This window comes from Phoca vitulina, unplaced genomic scaffold (genome assembly GCF_004348235.1).
Source record: "Phoca vitulina isolate PV1807 unplaced genomic scaffold, GSC_HSeal_1.0 scaffold23, whole genome shotgun sequence".
Lineage (NCBI taxonomy): Eukaryota > Metazoa > Chordata > Mammalia > Carnivora > Phocidae > Phoca > Phoca vitulina.
The window spans coordinates 10826267-10844853 of NW_022589726.1; the positions used below are offsets into that span (position 1 = coordinate 10826267).

Sequence of the window (18587 nt, forward strand, 5' to 3'; positions counted from 1 at the left end):
TGAAGTTAAGTTAGCATATGCTCCATGACTACTCACTCAGGCCTAGGTATACCTTATAGAAAATTCTAACAAAGGTGAAGGAATATGCTTGAGAATTATCTTTCTCATCTATCTATTTTCATGATGTTAGGAGGGATATTTGAGAGTTGGAGGCAACAAAGATGGTCCACAACTAGGGAACAGAGGAGGTAAAATGTGGAAGATGTATGCCTACTAAGGGTACTTCAAGACAACAAACTAGATATGAGTAGAGCAACATGGATAGACATTAGATTTTGGATAGACAGTAAGAACCTGATATGAGTTAGGAGAGAAGAAACAACAAAAAATGAGGTGCATAGTCTAATACTACTCTTGTAAATGAAACACACTGATATGAACTTAATATTTTTATAAAGATGGGCATATTTAAGGACCTATAGCAAGCAGTTTAGGAAGGGAGCACTGTTTGGGGCAAGGGAGGATGAGGATTAACTAGAAATGAAACTAAAACAGGACAGAGGCTTTACAATAATGATGGTGGGCTATGAACTGCGAAAAATGATTAACTCTTCTTGCACCTGAGGTTCAAAACAGAGGAAAAGTCATGCTCTATTTGGAAATTAAATGATCTTTTCTGATTCTCATATATTGTGACTCCAGGAATACATTCCTGTGGGAGAAAGAGTATCTGGAAGCAATTTTAAATAATTCATGAGTATGAAATATACTTTAAAGATAACTTATGTAAAAGAAAAGAAAACATTTTCTAAATAAGCATTAGCAATAATGCTCCTGGTTAGTGTGGCATTTAGAATATTCTTTTATAGAACACGGGGTTGGTAAGGCTTGTCTATGGGGTATGGGAGGTGGGGAATGAACATAGAGGGCTGTTAATTATTCCTTTTTATCTCTTTATTTCCATGATGCTTTCTTTGTGAGACTTCTCTTTCAGTCTCATTCATCATATCTGCATCTTTTACTAACTGGCCTCCTTTTAGGCCCCTTCATTATGGTGATGGAGCTGCCTGGGGTGGGCATTCTGCTATGCACTTACTTTGTGGCAATAGTGCTTTTTCTCTTTGAGACTGGTTTTTCTTTTTCTTTTTTTTTTTTAATTTTATTTTATTATGTTATGTTAGTCACCATACATTACACCGTTAGTTTCTGATGCAGTGTTCCATGATTCGTTGCTTGCGCGCAATACCCAGTGCTCCATTCAACAAGTGCCCTCCCCAATACCCATCACCAGGCCAACCCATCCTCCCAGCGCCCTCCCCTCTAAAACCTTCAGTTTGTTTCTCAGAGTCCATAGTCTCTCATGGTTCATGAGACTGGTTTTTCTTCTCTTTTTTTCTTTCCTCTTATTTTCTCTGTTCTTAACTTCCTCCTTATGAACTCTCCTTCCTTTCCCAACTCTGATGACACTTTATCCAATTCAGGACATTTGGGCACTATACTTAAGTGAATTGCTAGAACACATATTACTTCACTCCTTCTGCACTGTTCCTATGCCCTGGCTATATAAATTCACTCGAATTTCAGCAATTTTAAAGTGGAAAGGGTGAATTTAGGCTGCCAGCTTTCAGTTCTGAAACGATGATAGAGTACATGAATCACAATTTCACTAAATTTTTTCTGTTTGACTTTGTTCCTCTTTTTATTCAGGTGATAGAATTTAAAACCCATGACCTTTGAGATGTTCTTTAGTGGCTTAATTTTAAGGACTTCATCAATGATCTCCTTCTCTTGTTTATCCAGTAAGGCAGCAATTCCCTTTACCATATACCAATTACACTTAGTTATTGGTTCCTCAAAGGATAATTACTATTTATCTAATTATGTGGTAAATGCAGGGACAGGTAATTAAACAATGTTCTACACAATTACAAAGTAACGGGTATTTGGGGGAGTTTGATCAGGATTCATTTTAATGGTAACTTATTTGATACCAAAAGAGAATAACATCAAGTTACTTCAAGGAAAATGGCAAATGTCATTTCATTTCACATTATAACCTATTACAGTTTAGCACTGAAGAAGCAAAGTGTATTCTCCCGTGAAAATGAATTTCACACACTTTCCTAGTTGCTAGAGAACTAGGTTTTTGGTTTTTCTGATTGGGAGGCAGTTGCAAGTGTTCATTTAAGAAATATTGATTATCTCCTTGTGTGCCTAGTTTGAAAAGCAATGCAAATGAGGGCAAGAATCAGCAAGCATAACTACGGCTCACTTGCGGCTTCAGTTCTTACAGTTTCTTGAAGTACGGTATGTTGGGGAGGAAAAACTTTCTTCTACCCGTCAAAGGTTCTTCTGGCTGGCCTAAGAATTTAATTGACATGAGACAGATTAACAGGAGAAAATAAAATTTAATTTTGTTTGTACAGAAACCCCACATATATGAGAGGTTCAAAAACAGAAAAGTAAAATGAGGTATATATGCCATCCTGAGCTAAGCAATGGGACCGGGGCCTGGGGCTTCAAAGTGGGGAGGAGGGCAATCCATAGGGCAGTAAGAAGAGCAAATATTTGCCAATCAGATGTTTGTTCTGCCATACAGATGGGTCATGCAGATAAAATTTATCTCTGATAGTAAACCTAACTTTGGGAAAGACTCCCAATTTAGATTCTTCTAGGGTGTTAAACGAGGGGTAAATATTTCTCTTGAGCCTGCAGGGTCTTGATTGCCTTCAGCTTAAAATAGTCTACATGCCAAAGTGGCACATTTTGGGGAGACCTCTTCTGAGTCCTTTCAGATGCATGGACTACTGGTATCACAGTCACTGGTGGAACTGTCAAATGTCAGTTTCTGCCCTCTACAGGTTCTAATTCAGCAGGCCTAGGTTGAGATGATAAAAATCTGTATTTTATCTAGATGGACTCAAATGCTCCCCAGATGAATCCAAAGCATCTTCAACTCTGAGAGCTGCCAAACATCAGGAGGACACCCAGGTCTGCTGTGCGCTAGTGTGTGTGGAGACCTGTGGGCTGTTTCTTCTTCATCTTCTCCTCCCACTACTTCTGTCTGACCTACATGTATGCCAATTCAACTTTATTCTCATAGGCAACTTTCTCCTTTCCTTTCAATTTCAAAATACACTTTCATTTTTGAAATGATTAGTCCCCCAATAAGAGTATTTGTCACAAAAATATTGTGACATTAATAAGAATATGTCTTGGAATGTGGGATATGATGTAGATAAGAATACTGTAAATGTAGATAAGGATACTGGATTCACTAAATTCATTTTAGAAGATATTTGTAAAAGATGGTAGGGTTTTTGAGCTCCTCATTAAATTCTGCTTTCAAAATAAAGGTTAATTTAATTAGACAATTACTCAGGCAGGCAAAGTATTTTATATACATTATCCTTTTTTTTTTTTAATTTTTTTATTGTTATGTTAATCCCCATACATTACATCATTAGTTTTAGATATAGTGTTCCATGATTCATTGTTTGTGCATAACACCCAGTGCTCCATGCAGAACGTGCCCTCCTCAATACCCATCACCAGGCTAACCCATCCTCCCAACCCCCTCCCCTCTAGAACCCTCAGTTTGTTTTTCAGAGTCCATTTTCTCTCATGGTTCTTCTCCCCCTCCGATTTCCCCCCCTTCATTCTTCCCCTCCTGCTACATTCTTCTTCTTCTTCTTTTTTTCTTTCTTTATACATTATCCTTTTTAAGCTAACAATCTCATGTTGAGAGAAGTAATATTATAGTACTCATTTTCACATAGGAAATTGTGGCACAGAGAAGCTAAGTAGCTTGCCCAAAGTTGCACAGCTCAATAAATACTCATGGCTAAGTAAAACCTGAATAATGTTGCTATGGGGGAGGAAGAATAATTTTCCTTTTACTCTTTGATGGAGTTCAGAACAAGTCTCCCCAAAATGTGCCACTTTGGCATGTGGACTATTTTGAGCTAAAGGCAATCAGGACCTAGCAGACTCAAGAAAAATTTTTACCTCTCCCTTTACCTAAAAGAATTTAAATAGGGAGTCTAGCCCAGAAAGAAAGCTATTACCAAGAGATAAATTTTTATCTGAATTACCTATCTGTATGACAGGACAAACATCTAATTACCAAAGATCTTCTTACCCTGGGAATCACTCTCCTCCTCTTTGAAGCCTCAAGCCCCTATCCCATTCCTTAGCTGAAGATGGCATAAAGCCTCAATTGCCAGAGTTGTCTCTGGTCTTATATTCTTATCGGGGGGGGGGGGGGGTTAATGTGTAATTAAATTTGTTACTCTCTTGTTGGTCTGGCTTATGTTAATTTGGTTATTAGATCAGCCAAAGAGTCTAGAAGGGTAGAAGGAATTTTTTCCCTTCCCAGCACCTTCTAGGTTCTTGGCCAAAACATCCCCTATAATAAAAGTCATATTAACAGAAAAACAAACAGAAGTTTAATAACAGGTATACCTCCTGTTTAATGGGAGATACTCAGGAACACTGAGTAATTCCCCCAAATGGCCCAAGACAACATCTTAAAAAACATCCTTAGCTAAGGACAAAAGATGTTGGAGGAAGGGGAGGCCAACTAGGGGAGGCTACCAGGCAAAGGACAGTAATCCAGGGTATGGTTGCTATGCAGATTTAAGTCTATGCCTTCTCTGTAGATAATTTTCTAGAGATTTAGACATCCTCTTTGTATAGAAAAGGAGACACACTTACAAATGGAGATTCCCTTATAAATGGAAATATCTCTTAGAAAAGGTCGATTATTTTTTGTTTTCACAGCTTCTCTTGTCTGCTATGTCCTAAAAATAATCATTATGCCAAAGAGACATATTCTGGGGGCAAATTCTACACCCCTTCAATGCTTAATCATGGTCAACATTGTAGGAATGTTTTCATTTTTATAAAAGGAATTATTAATCTAAAATAAAGAGGCAAATCTTTACTGAAATTTGTGTTATGATTTCCTTCTTTCCTCTTTACGTTTTCCACCCTCTCACTACTCCCTCCAATCAAAAGATGTCTGTGTACTGATCAGAAGAATTGAGGACACCACTATGTTTGCATTGTAAGAGCCTGGCTGAAAGAAAGACTGATGCTCACAGAAGTGGTTGTTTTGCACTGATTTATCTTATGGTGAGAGAGACAAAATGAAAGAATGGCTGTGTACTCTAGGAAATGACAAAGACCTGTAGAATTAAATGAATGCAGCCTAGAGAAAGCTAGGCTTTTAAAAGTAGTGACAATTTTACTTCATTTGTCTACCAGCTGTTAAGTCATAAAATGCAATTTTATTCTTTTTAGAGGCCAGGTATGGGGTTACTGAGTGAGTTTTACAAAAGAAGAGGTGTTAGTCAGAAAGGGGTTGCTGACAGCAGTACATCCATTGAGCTTTGCAATGGAAGCCACAACAGTCAGTATACACTTGGGTGAATAATGTCAAATAGGAAGGTCATTTTTGTTTCATAATTTGCTAGAGCTCTTCATAATATTTCTAGTGTAGATGTGAAAAACATAGACCATCTTTCAGGGAAGGAGATAATTAATATTAAGGATACTTACTTAATATTAATAACTTGGAGCCATTTTAAAATTTGGAGACAAAATGTTTTATCTAAAAACCCTGCAAAAAGGAGAAGTGAAATGCTGATCACATCAATCATTTGATAAAGCTTAGGGAGAAAAGTCTACTTGAGTCTTTCATTTGGTATTAAAGTACATGTAGTTTATAATGCCAATTCATATGAATAATTGCAAAATGTTTTGTGCTTAGAATAAGTTTTAAATTATCTCACTTTCTTTATAATGTTTGGATCTATTGTGGAGGAAGAATTTCCTCTGCTCTTCAGTCCTTCTAGCTGGACTAAGAATCAAATTGACATGAGACAGATTAACAGGAGAAAGTCATATTTAGTTTTGTATGTACAGGGAATCGACACAGACATGAAATTCCAAGGACAATAAGGCAAAGTGAAGCTTAGATGAGCTAGTGAGAGGGGGATAGGGTCTGAGGATAGAAAGGGGAGGAAACCTATTAGCAGAAAGGTGAGAGATGTTTAGAAAACAATGGTTGCCCTTTTACGCAGATTTTTCGTTAAAGAGGAATCTCTGTTAATTGTTCTTTTTCTGGTATAGGCAGGCATTTGAGGGGGAGATAAAGAGCTTTTCCTGAACCTGTTGCATTTTTATTGCTTTTAATCCAAAATAATATTCATGCCAAAGTGGTCCATCTTGGGGTGGCCTGCTCTTGTTCCCTACAGATCATAATAAACACTGGTGATGTTGGGGAGGAAAAAAATTTCTAAGCCCTTCATGACTTCTAGCTGCACTAAGAATCAAATTGACAGAAGACAGAATAACAGAAAATCAAACAAAAGTTTAATAACATGTGTACCTACTGTATACATGAGAGAGACCTAGGAAAACTGAGTAACTTCCCAAAATGGCCAAAGCCATCACCTTAAATACCGTCTCCAGCTACAGACAAAAGAAGGTGTTGGGAATGAGGAAGCAGTTATGGGAGGTTACCAAAACAGCACAGTGAACAAGAGTAAGGTTGTTATGCAGATTTAAGTTCATGCCTTCTTCATTGATAACAGTTTCTAGAGTTTAGAGCCAATCCCTGGGGAAAACACCCTTAAAATGGAGATTTCCTTTATACATATAAATGCCTCTTACAAAAGAGTAACTTCTTGGATTTATGAGCTTCTCTGTGTCTGAAGTTTTTTAAAAATAACCAACTTGAATAGTCAGTGTTCAGTAATCCATAATAATCAATATTATTCATATTGAATAATCAGTATGCCAAAGAAGCATGTTTTGGGGCAGCAAAATTTGCTCCCCTACACTGTTCAGATAAAAGCTGATTTAGATGATTCATGTGTGTTTCTTTTTACTTGCAGGGAGGGTCCACTTTAAAATTGTTTTTATAATTTTTATTTTCAGAGTTATGTATGTTAAAAGATAAACTGGGGCATATTCAACATTTTAAGAGTTTAATTGACCAAAAATTGATTGAATCTGGCAGTGCCAAACCAGAAGTCGTTAGGAGCACTCTACCTACAGGAGCCAGGGGAAAGACATAGAAAGAGTACGGAAGCAAAGAAAGGAAATTATTTGGCTACAGCTTAATGCCTAGTTGGGTGTTTGTGATTGGTTGTCCTTAGGTTTCAATTCTGTAACCTTGAGGCATTGAAAGGCTTCGGTTCTGGTTTGCTTACATGGGCCACCATAGCATTAGAGCCATCTTGGTCTGATGGCCACCTTGTTTAATTAATGGAACAGTAACTCAGGTTGTTGAAAAAAAAAAAAGTACATTGTTTTGATTGGGCAACTAGTGAGTCCATTAGTGGCTCACTGAAGAAGTTGAAAAGGCAAATTATCTCATCTTTGACCTTTTCATCTATAAGAAATTCTTCCAAACCAATGAAAATGGGCAAGTGATTTTTAAAGGTCTACCTTTTGATGTTTCAAAGTAAGAAAACAAATACCTAGAATCACACCTACCTCTGCATTAGAAACTGTGCAGATAATTTAGAAATCTATTGGTCATAAGGCTTTGGTCTGCTGGATTTGCATTTATAACAACTACTAACTCTTCCCAAAATGATTGACTGCATAAATGTTTGCACATAACTTTATCTTAAATATGTATTAGCAATTGGTAGTGCATGCCAGTTCTTAGATGAACTGGTGATAACTGAGGCTTTTTACCAGGCAGTCAATTTGCAGAAGTTTAAAAAACAAAAAGATCTTTTCCTCATTTACGTAGCACACAGGTTTTTTCACCAAAGGAAACTGCATTGATTACTAATCTAAATACTAGTATTCTGTAAATCTTATAATCCCATGTGCTGTAGAGACTGGATTGCATTCTGCTGTGAGCATTGTGCAAAAGATCAGCTGCTCCTGGGTGGTATTGCTACTGTAACAGTGTGAGTTGCACTTTTAATTTGTCTTCCCATCTGACAGCACATCTAATTATACTTTTTAAAATCTGTTTTAAATGATACTTAAACATTTCATTGAAAGATATTTACATATAAGTAAAGATTAAATAAACAATTAAAAATGATATCATCAAATCCTTTTAATTCAACCACCCATTCAGTTGCATTTGAAATGTAATATATGTTTTGTTTTTCCTGAGCTAATTTTCAAGAGAACCAAAGAATGGCCAGACACTACTGATTAGAAGGGTGGTGAGAAATGAGAGATGACCTTTTCTGGCTTTGAAATTATTCAGTTACTTAATTTACATATCTGAGTATTTGGAAATCTTTTTGTACCGCTGAAATTCCTTTTAAATTTTCCTAGATGTACACATTTGGCAAGAGCAGTGAATAGGACAGGAGCATGTATTTTTTAAATTAGAGATTGAAAGATTCAATCACACATCTTGAAATGACAGCAGGTTATAATTGCTTTTCTCTACTCCTGCTTAGCTTTTTTCTGTCTCTGTCTTAATTTTCAATATTGTTAACCTAGTAGCTGGTCTACTTACTAGAGCATCATTATCTTTACATAGCAGAGTATACGCTCCTGTTCTCTCTCCCTCTCTCTTTTTGGAGAATTTTAATAAGAATTTTTATTGTATCAATGATGTTCTTTCTCCAGACATCTAATGATTTTGATTAGTATTTCAAACCATCCTCTAATTTAAGGCATTGGTTCTCAAACTTTGGTGTACATTTGGATCTTTAAAAAACAACTGATGTCTGGCTCTCACCCCTCAAAGATTATAATTTAGTTAGTCTGGGGTGCAGCTGGGGTCTAGGGATATTGGAACTCCCACATGATTCTGATGTGCAGCAAAGGCTAATCCTCTCGAGGAGTAATCAGGTTTCCTTTAAGGAGTTCTGTGTTGACACAGTGGTTTCCAACTTGTTGGCGTGTTGGAATTACCTGGGGAATATAAAAAAATGATGCCTATGCTCCACCCTCCAGAGCTTGTGATTTAATTGCTCTGCATGACAGACTGGGATTTGGAATTTTTAAAAAACCCATGTGATTCTAATATGAAGACAAGTTTGGGAAGCACTGTGTTAAGCTATAATTAGAAAAAAGATCTAAGTGATATATATATTTTTTAAGGTTTTATTTATTTATTTGACAGAGAGACAGCTGGAGAGGGAACACAAGCAGGGGGAGTGGCAGAGGGAGAAGCAGGCTTGCCGCTGAGCAGGGAGCCGGACGTGGGGCTCGATCCTAGGACCCTGGGATCATGACCTGAGCTGAAGGCAGACGCTCAACGACTGAGCCACTCAGGTGCCCCCTAAGTGATATTTTCTAAGGAAATCAGAACTTATATATATTTTCAACATGTAGTCCTAGTTGGAGGCTATGTACTTGATTATAATAAGATATGAAATATAATTTCCCCTTGACTGTTAACATTATGTAAGTTGGGAGGGTTGGAGGACTTGGAACTCTTAAAACATTTTTGTAGTGCACTTTTAATTTGCATTCATACGTGTGCTCCCAGGGAGAAGACATGGACACAAATGACCTTTACTAATAGTATCTATAATCTGTCTTTGACAGATGTATAAAAACATGCATTTTTAAATGAGTGTTATATATTTGAAAAGGAACAAACAAATTGCTTTTATATAATTCACATGAATATTTTTATTTGGGGTCATAATATAGTAAGTCTTCCAATTTCTGCTACCAGTATTTGAATGAGGTATTGAGGTAGATGGGAAAATAATTCTTAAAGTGTAAGTTACTTGATTTGGGTCACTAGATTTTTGTGTAAGACGGATGCTCTATTTCCTAATTCCTTGTGTGGCAGCTTTGTTTTGCCAGCTCATCTCCTGCTGCCCAGCTACACCTCCAGATGATTTATTGCTGCCAATAATCTCTATTTCCAATGACACGTTTGTTCTTAGCTACAAATCATTTGATCTTTTAAAAAAGTCATTCTACTTGTTCTTCTTCCACTACATATTCTTTATTCTGTCCAGTTTTTTACTCCTGAACCCTTTTTTCATTTCTAGCTTCCTTAAGTTATCCAGACTTACTACCTTCATACCATGCTCATCAGTTAGGGTTTGGCTAAGAACACAGAGCCCACTCTGTGAATTGTAAATGTGAAGGTTTTAATGCAAGGATTTAGGATTCATACAACTTTGGAAAGGTTGGGACAGTGAAATTATCACTTCTTGGGTTTAGCTCCTGACTAAACCAATTTGAGGTCCTGCCTTCTCAACTTTTCCTTCTTTATAGACAGTGAGGATGCCCTTGCCCAGCTGCTTAACCTTTTATTGCGTATAACTTCTATTTCTTTATTCTCTTACCACGACTTTGAGTAGATTCAAGATTATTGTATATTTTATCACTCTCTCTAACTCTTACCCCATTCAAGACCTAGATAACCTTTCCATTTTTTTTTCAAGAAGTCTCTGATCACCCTTTCCATGTGGCTTTTTTTTTTTTTAAAAGATTTATTATTTATTTGAGAGAAAGGGGAGGGAGAGAGAGAAAAAGCAAGAGCGAGAGCGCAAGTGAGCAGGGGTAGGGCAGAGGGAGAGAGAGAATCATGAAACAGTCTCCTCACTGAGTGAGGAGCCTGACACAGGGCTGGATCCCAGGACACTGAGATCATGACTTGAGTGGAAACCAGGAGTTGGCTGCTTAACCCACTGAGCCACCCAGGTGCCCCCATGTGATTTTTGAATGAGTATTCTACACTCAATGTCTTTGTGTCTTTGATTTGCACTCCTTTTTCTGCCCTGCTTTCTATACCCTCCCATTTTCTTCTTTTAAGTTCAATGATGATACGTTTTGCTATATCCATAACCTATATAGAATGAATTACTGAGGACAATTTTTTTCGTCTCCTAAGTGCTTTTTGAATTTTTCTTCTCTATTCCTAATAGGAGCACTCTAATCTGGGTATTCATAATGATTTTTGCAGGAGCTTGCTAACTGATGACTCTTGTTTCTGTATCCACTTCTCAGTGACTCCTCTTTCCTGGTCTGTGGTGCATTTAATGCATGTTTGTTAGGTGAGTAATCATCTAAAAATCGTGCTTCTGTTATGTCATTTTCTTCCAGAAGACCTTAGTTTTTGTTATTGCCAAACTCCTTTGACTATTGTAAAGTACCTCAGACTCTGGGCTCAATCTGCCATTTAATTCTTTTTTTTTTTTTTTAAAGATTTTATTTATTCATTTGAGACACAGAGATACAGAGAGAGACAGAGAGCAGGGGCGGGGGGGGGGGGGGGCGGGGGGGGGGAGAGGTAGAGGGAGAGGGAGAAGCAGGCTCCCCGCTGAGTCAGGAGCCCAATGCAGAACTCGATCCCAGGACCCCGGGATCATGACCTGAGCGAAAGGCAGACGCTTAACCATCTGAGCCACCCAGGTGCCCCTGCCATTTAATTCTTAACGCCGTAACTTTTGAAGAAGAAAAAATTCATTTAACTACATTGGTTGATCTCTTATATCCCAGATATGTTAACCCTTGTTTGTTTATTTAAAATTTTGCCTATCCTTTTCAACCAGTTTTGTTCTTATCACATTTAACAAATTAGTTTCTTACATTGTGTTTTTTCTTTTGTGGTCATTATTTCTAACAAATCCAATATTTGGGGGACAGAAAATATTTAGATATAAATTATATTAGGAAAATTGGATTCTTCCATCAATTTGTAGTTGCTACTAAGTCTGTCATGTGCAATTTTAGCCATTGTCAGTTCTTTTCTGATTTGATACCTCCTAGTAATTTCCTTTATCATTTGGATCGTTGATTTTTTTTATTCTTTTTTTATTGTTAGTGTCAAAAATAAAAAAACAAGGACATTCTATTCTGTGTGTGTGTGTGTATTTTTTTTTAAGAATGAAGACATAAGAATTTGGTGTACAGCTGGGTTAAACTTCTGTTTTGACTCTGTGCTTCTTAGCATGGCTGTCAAGGCCTTTAGCAACCTGACTGTATGTTCCTTTCCCATCCTATCTCTGACCTATATTTTTATTTGTCATTTGCTTTAGCCATATTGGATTTCTTGATATCCTCTGAACATATTAAAACCTAATTTTTTCACACATCTATGTTTTTGTTCTTAAAATTCCCTCTATATGGAATATTATTTTGTCTTAGTTTTTGCCTTGTGAATTTGTGCTCTTCCACAGGGACAAGCTGAAATGTATATTGAGTTCTCTGATGCTTGAAGCCTAGTTAATATCTCTTTCTTTTGTGCTGTTACAATTTTCGTACCTTTTAAAAAGTACCGTGTTATGTTATACACGGTTTCACTATTAGATTATTGGCGATCAGATATATGTTTTCATTTTTTTTTTCACTCACTTAGTACCTAGTAGCTCTTCCACTAGAGATGCCTAGGGATGCATGCCTCTCAATATTCATTGCTCTCTTATACAATGTATAAAATAAGACTTTGGCAAGCAGACCAGGCCCTATATTTTTAAAGTGTCTAATAACCACAAGCTGGGTCAGTATTCTACTCTTTAGTCATTGAATATATCTCCAGGCAGCCTTGTTTAATTATTGTTTTTCATATCCTCAATATAGTCTCACTAATGGAAAATAGACTATGAAGTTAAAAAGAAAAAAAGTTTATTTTTTTATTTTTATTTTTTTTAAAGATTTTATTTATTTATTTGACAGAGAGAGAGGAAACACAAGCATGGGGAGTGGGAGAGGCTTCCTGCCGAGCAGGGAGCCCGATGCCGGGCTCAATCCCAGGATCCTGGGATCCTGACCTGAGCCGAAGGCAGACGCTTAATGACTGAGCCACCCAGGTGCCCCAGAAAAAAAGTTTAAAGTAGAGTTTTTTAAAAGAGATCTTTTTATCTAACATTAAAATTGGTTAGCATATGAATATATCTTTTTTATTTAATCATAAATGTATATTGTTCAGTGATAAAGCATTTATTGATTACTTAAGGTAAAATTATTATACTTGAAACAATAGAGCACAGCAATATCATAAAGTTGTTTTTGGCATGAAGAACTTCTAATTCATTTAGGAGAAAAGGAGAAAAATAATACTTGCTAAGTGTTTGCTGTATGATAGTTACTTTATGTGTGTGTGTTTCGTATACCTAATTCCTATTCATTTGCACAATCATATTATTCCATCGTGAAGAAATGTGGCTCAAAGTGATTAATAAATTCATTCAGGATAAACCTAGCTTGTGAGAAAGAATTTGAAATCAGCCAGTTTTATGTGTTTTTAACTGGTTCCACCCTTTACTAGTGATTTCATCACTAGTAAATGTGAGAATTCATTGAGATATGAATTCTAGGGCAAATTTCTTCTTTTCTCTATCAATTTCTTAATATAGTAAAATAAAATAATCATCCTCTTACCAATTTAACTGCATAGCATTGTTTTAATGATTGACTAAGATAAAATGTGAAAAATGATTAGCACAGTGACTGGAACAAAGCTCTCAAAAACTGGAAGCTACTGTGATTATCATCATGATTTAATCATAGTACCTCTGAAAAAATAAAGAAAGAGACCTATATCCACACAAACACAACAAACTCAAAATGCTGCATGTGGGCTTGAAGTAATGACCCTGAGAGTGAGGCCCATGTTGTGTGTCTCATATTTTTATATAGTGGTTTAAAATGAGCAAGTTGCTTTAGTGTGCATTACTACTAAGCCATGTAAGATGTAGGGGGCTGAAGCTCAAGTTTATTATATTAACATACCATTGTATAGAATGGAGCTCAAAAAAAGTGGTGTTTGGCTTGGAGAATGGAGTGAGTTAGGGAAAAGTAAGAATACTGACAGAATTGTAATGGAAGTGCTGGTAGAGGTGTTATAGAAGATGCACTGTGTAGATAATATAGCATGATGAAAGGCCCAGAATTTGGAATAAACAAGTTGTATGTGGAAGAAGAAAATGAGGTCAGCTGAGCAGAAATTTTTTTTTATTTTACTTTCTAAATCTTTAACCATCTCTACTTCCACCTAGGAGAGTAGCTAATGTGGGAAGGAGATAAGGAACATCTTTTCAACATGTTTTAAATGATAATATGTTGCAGTGATATCTATTAAGTGATAAATACCCATTGAACCAACATGAAGACCTCATTAAACAATGGTTGACCATGGGGACATTACCAGGCCAGAACCAAGATTACAGCAATGGGGGACTGCACACCTATTGATGAGGTTCAGTGCTCATGTGTATATGCTATTTGGACTATTATTTTCCTTATTGGAGAATGTCTGACAGTGGTGAATAGATCATCTTTATCTTTCCCCCCCATTCATATAATACTATGCAGAAACAGGTACTCCATAAATCCTGACTGTAAGTGCTTATCATTTTGCTTTCTTCTGATATGTTTTCACTCCTCCTGTCAGTATTCTTGATTGCTTTTCAAGTTTTGAATTGGAATGCTTAGTATTTCAAAGGAGGACATCCTTGTGAACATTATTTTGAATGGTTCAAGGAGCTGGTTCAACTTTTACTTGAGTTTCCAGTGCTTTGCATTATTAGAGATTGAAAGAAGTGTGGCAGCCTGCCAGTGCTATTTGATATAATGCATGTGTTGTGCTGGACATATTTCATTCAAAGTGATAGAAGGAACAATGGGGGCGTAGTGTGTTCTTTAGAATCAAGTCATTGCACTAGATACATAATGGATGGCTGTTAGATTCTCTTTAACTTATCCTTTACAGTTAAGCTATTGTGTTTGACGACTTTGAACTTCCTCTGATATAGGACCCGCATGGAGCATGGATGGTTATTCCCAGTCTTTATGTCACTTCTTTGGAGCAAGTTAAGTCCTTGGGTTCTTCTTGGTAACCCCAGTGGGCCTAGCCCAGTGTTTATATTTAGCAGATGATTAATTAGTGTCTCTTGATTGAGTTAATGACTGCCTACTTTCAGAATGCTACATGTGCTTCTCTGAATACTTAACACAATAGAATATACACGTAGAAAAAGATACGTTCAAATGTCACCTCCTCACTGAAGCTTGACCCTCGAGAAAAGATCAAGACACCCTGTGATCTAGTCCCTCAGCATTTCTCATTTTTAATTTGGAGCAACTTAACATTTCTTTTTAATAATATATGCATTCTTTCCCCAGGTCAGCTTGGGTATTCTTCTTCTGTATGTCTTCTGCTCACGTGGAAACTTACTTAACACAATAGAATATGTATATAGAAAAAGACACACATAGAAAAGTGACTATTTCATTGAGTGGTAGAACATAAGGAGTTTTGTATTTATTAGAGAAATCTCTCACTCCAGTGTTGTAAATACGTCTAGATAGTTTAAAATACCTCAAATAAAAAAGGAGGAAGATAGAAGTTATGTTAGCATAGCTGCAAGGAAGAACAAAATGGGCTTTCCTCCAATTATTCTTGAAATCGAATTACCCCATGCAATGTGTATCTACTTCCTTTGGATGCTACTGAGCAGAGCTCTTCTCCAGTGGATTCCATAAGTGTTCGTTGAAAACTTATATGCTCAGCCATGGCCTTGAAGTGTATGATTTAAAAGATGATTAATAGTTTTTTGGCTTTCGGCTCGGGGAGGCAAAGGTGCAACTTTCTTTGGTTGTCCCGAATCCGGGTTCATTGACACCAGCCACCTCCGCCATGCCGCCTAAGTTCGACCCCAACGAGACCAAAGTCATGTACCTGAGGTACGCCAGTAGTGAAGTCGGGGCCACGTCTGCCCTGGCCCCGACGATTGGCCTGCTGGGTCTGTCTCCAAAAAAGGTCGGTGATGACATCGCCAAGGCAACCAGTGATTGGAAGGGTCTAAGGATTACAGTGAAACTGTCCATTCAGAACAGACAGGCCCAGATTGAAGTGGTACCTTCTGCCTCTGCCCTGATTATCAAAGCCCTCAAGGGACCAGCAAGAGACAAAAAGAAGCAGAAAAACATTAAGCACTGTGGAAATATCACTTTTGATGAGATTGTCGATATTGCCCAACAGATGCGACACCGATCTTTAGCCAGAGAACTTTCTGGAACCATTAAAGAAATCCTGGGGACTGCCCAGTCTGTGGGCTGCAATGTTGATGGCCGCCACCCTCATGAGATCATAGATGACATCAACAGTGGTGCGGTGGAACGCCCCGCTAGTTAACTACAAAGGAAAATGTTTCAATAAAGGATCATTTGACAACCAAAAAAAAAAAAAAAAGATGATTAATACTCACTCATACCTGTTAGATTAGAAAAAGAAATGGAAAGTAACAAGTGTTGGTGAGGATGAAGAGAAATTGGAACTCTTATGCACTGTTGGTGGGAATGTAAAATGGTACAGCTTGCTATGGAAAACAGTATGGTGGTTTCTCAAAAAGTTGAAAATAGAGCTCCCATATGATCTACCAATTAAACTTATTGGTATATATCCCAAAGAATTGAAAGCAAGGTCTTGAGATTTCATATACCCATGTTTGTAGCAGCATTAGTCATAAGTGCCAAAAGGTGCAAACAACTCAAGTGTCCATCTATAGATGAATAGATAAATAAAATGTGGTATGTACACATTTGGATGGAATGTTACTCATTCTTGAAAAAAAGCAAAATTCTAACATATGTTACAACATGAGTGAACCTGGAAGAGGACATTATGGTAAGTAAAATAAGCCAGTCACACATACATATAAAAAAAACCCCGAAACTACAATTCCAATTAAATGAGGTACCTGAAACTGTCAAATTCATGGATACAGAAAGTAGAAGGTCATCACCAGAAGCTGGGGGGAAAAACGGAATGGGGAGTTATTGTTTAATGGGTATAGAATTTCAATTTGGTAAGATGAAAAGAGTCCTGGAGATGGATGGTGGCGATGGTCTTTAACACAGCTGAACTGTACACTTAAATTTTACTATCTTAATCATTTTTATGTTTTGTATACCCCCCACACACCAACACAATGATTAAGACACAGTTCCTGCCTTAAGTGTTTTACAGCCTCTTTGTGGTGATGAGGTAAATGAGGTTATACTTACTTGAGGGGAATAGTAAAAGATGAGTAAGAGTGAGCTGCATGTAGAAAGAAGGAAGAAAGGTAGAGGACATTGGGAGAGACATATGAAGAAACTGGAGGCTAGGATGGCTGAAGCTCAGAGGATGCGCCAAGTAGACAGTGGTATTAGATGAGCCTTGAGAGGGAGGCAGCGTCCATATTTTTCAGAAATTTCTAGGCCACATGATAGATTTAGTCTTTAACCTGAAGACTTGTTCATCAAATGCAATCAAATGTATCTCTGATGAGGTGTTTTGGGGGTTGCACAGTTCCATATTATTCTCAGGTTCCCATAATTAGGGCCACTGATCTGCTTGCAACCTCTGTTTTGTTCTGCCTTCAAAGTGTCATTTATGACTAGTTGAGGAGTAATAGCTCCATGATATTGTCAAAGTACTCTTAGAACAGTCCATCCCTGGGAACTGGACTTCTTGTTGCTCCTGAGTTTCAGTTGGCTCTTGGAGCCTAGCATTTTTTTTTATTTTTCTTACAGTTTTATTGAGGTAAAATTGACAAGATATTGACAGTGTGATGATTTGATATTCATATATATTGTGAAAGAATTCCTCCCCCGAATTAATTGAACAAGTACACCATTACACATATTTACCTTTGTTTGTGTGTGAGAACATTTCAGCTCTATTCTCTAAGCAATTTCAATTATACGATACAGTGTTATCATCTATAGTCACCACGCTATACATTAACCCTTCAGACCTTATTCTTCTTATAACTGAAAGTTTGTACACCCATAAGTGATACCATGGGAAATTTGCCCTTTTTAAAAAAAAAAATATTTGAGAGAGAGACAGAACAAGGAGAGGGAGGAGGGGCAAGGGAGAGGGAGAAGCAGGCTCCCCACTGAGCAGGGAGCTCGTCACGGGGCTCGATCCCAGGACTCTGGGATCATGACCTGAGCTGAAAACAGATGCTTAACCAACGGAGCCACTCAGGAACCCCGGAATTTGTCTTTCTCTGTCTGACTTTTTTCACTTAGCATAATGCCCTGCAGGTTCAACCATATTGTTGCAAATGACAAGATTTTCTCCTTTTTAAAGGTTGAATAACATTCCTGCGTGTGTGTGTGTGTGTGTCTGTGTGTGTGTATCTCACATTTTCTTTATCTATTCATCCATTGATGGACACAGGTTGTTTCTGTATCTTAGCTATTTTGAATAATGCTGCTATGAACATGGGAATACAGGTATCTCTTCAAAATGTTGATTTCAATTCTTTTGGATATATACCCAGGAGTGGAGTTGCTGGATCATATGGTATTTCTATTTTTAATTTCTTAAGGAAACTTCATACTGTTTTCTGTCATGTTTGCATCAATTTATAATTACACCAACAGTGTGCAAGCATTCCCTTTTCTCTGCATCCTTGCTAGCATTTGCTCTCTCTTTTTTATAATAGCCATCCTAACAGGTGTGAGTTGATATTTCATTGTGGTTTTGATTTGCATTTCCTAATGATTAGTGATGTTGAGCACCTTTTCATGTACCTCTTGGCTATTTGTATATCTTCTTTGGAAAAAATGCCTGTTCGGTTCCTTTGCCCATTTGATTTTTTTTTTTTTTTTTGGCTATTGAGTTGTATGGGTTTCTTATATATTTGGGGTATTTGCATATTAACCCCTAATTGGATATGGGGTTTGCAAATATC

At 37.2% G+C, this 18587-nt stretch overlaps 2 protein-coding genes across 5 annotated transcripts in view; both read left to right on the top strand.

The window, feature by feature from the left end:
* The window catches only part of TAFA2 (TAFA chemokine like family member 2), a 461660-nt gene that overhangs the window by 206255 nt on the left and 236818 nt on the right, over positions 1-18587 (top strand). The window lies entirely within an intron of this gene.
* On the top strand, positions 12827-16156 carry LOC116642191 (60S ribosomal protein L12-like). The gene has a single exon (XM_032420362.1). It carries the CDS (start codon positions 15536-15538, stop codon positions 16031-16033), a length of 498 nt encoding a protein of 165 aa, XP_032276253.1. The 5' UTR covers positions 12827-15535; the 3' UTR covers positions 16034-16156.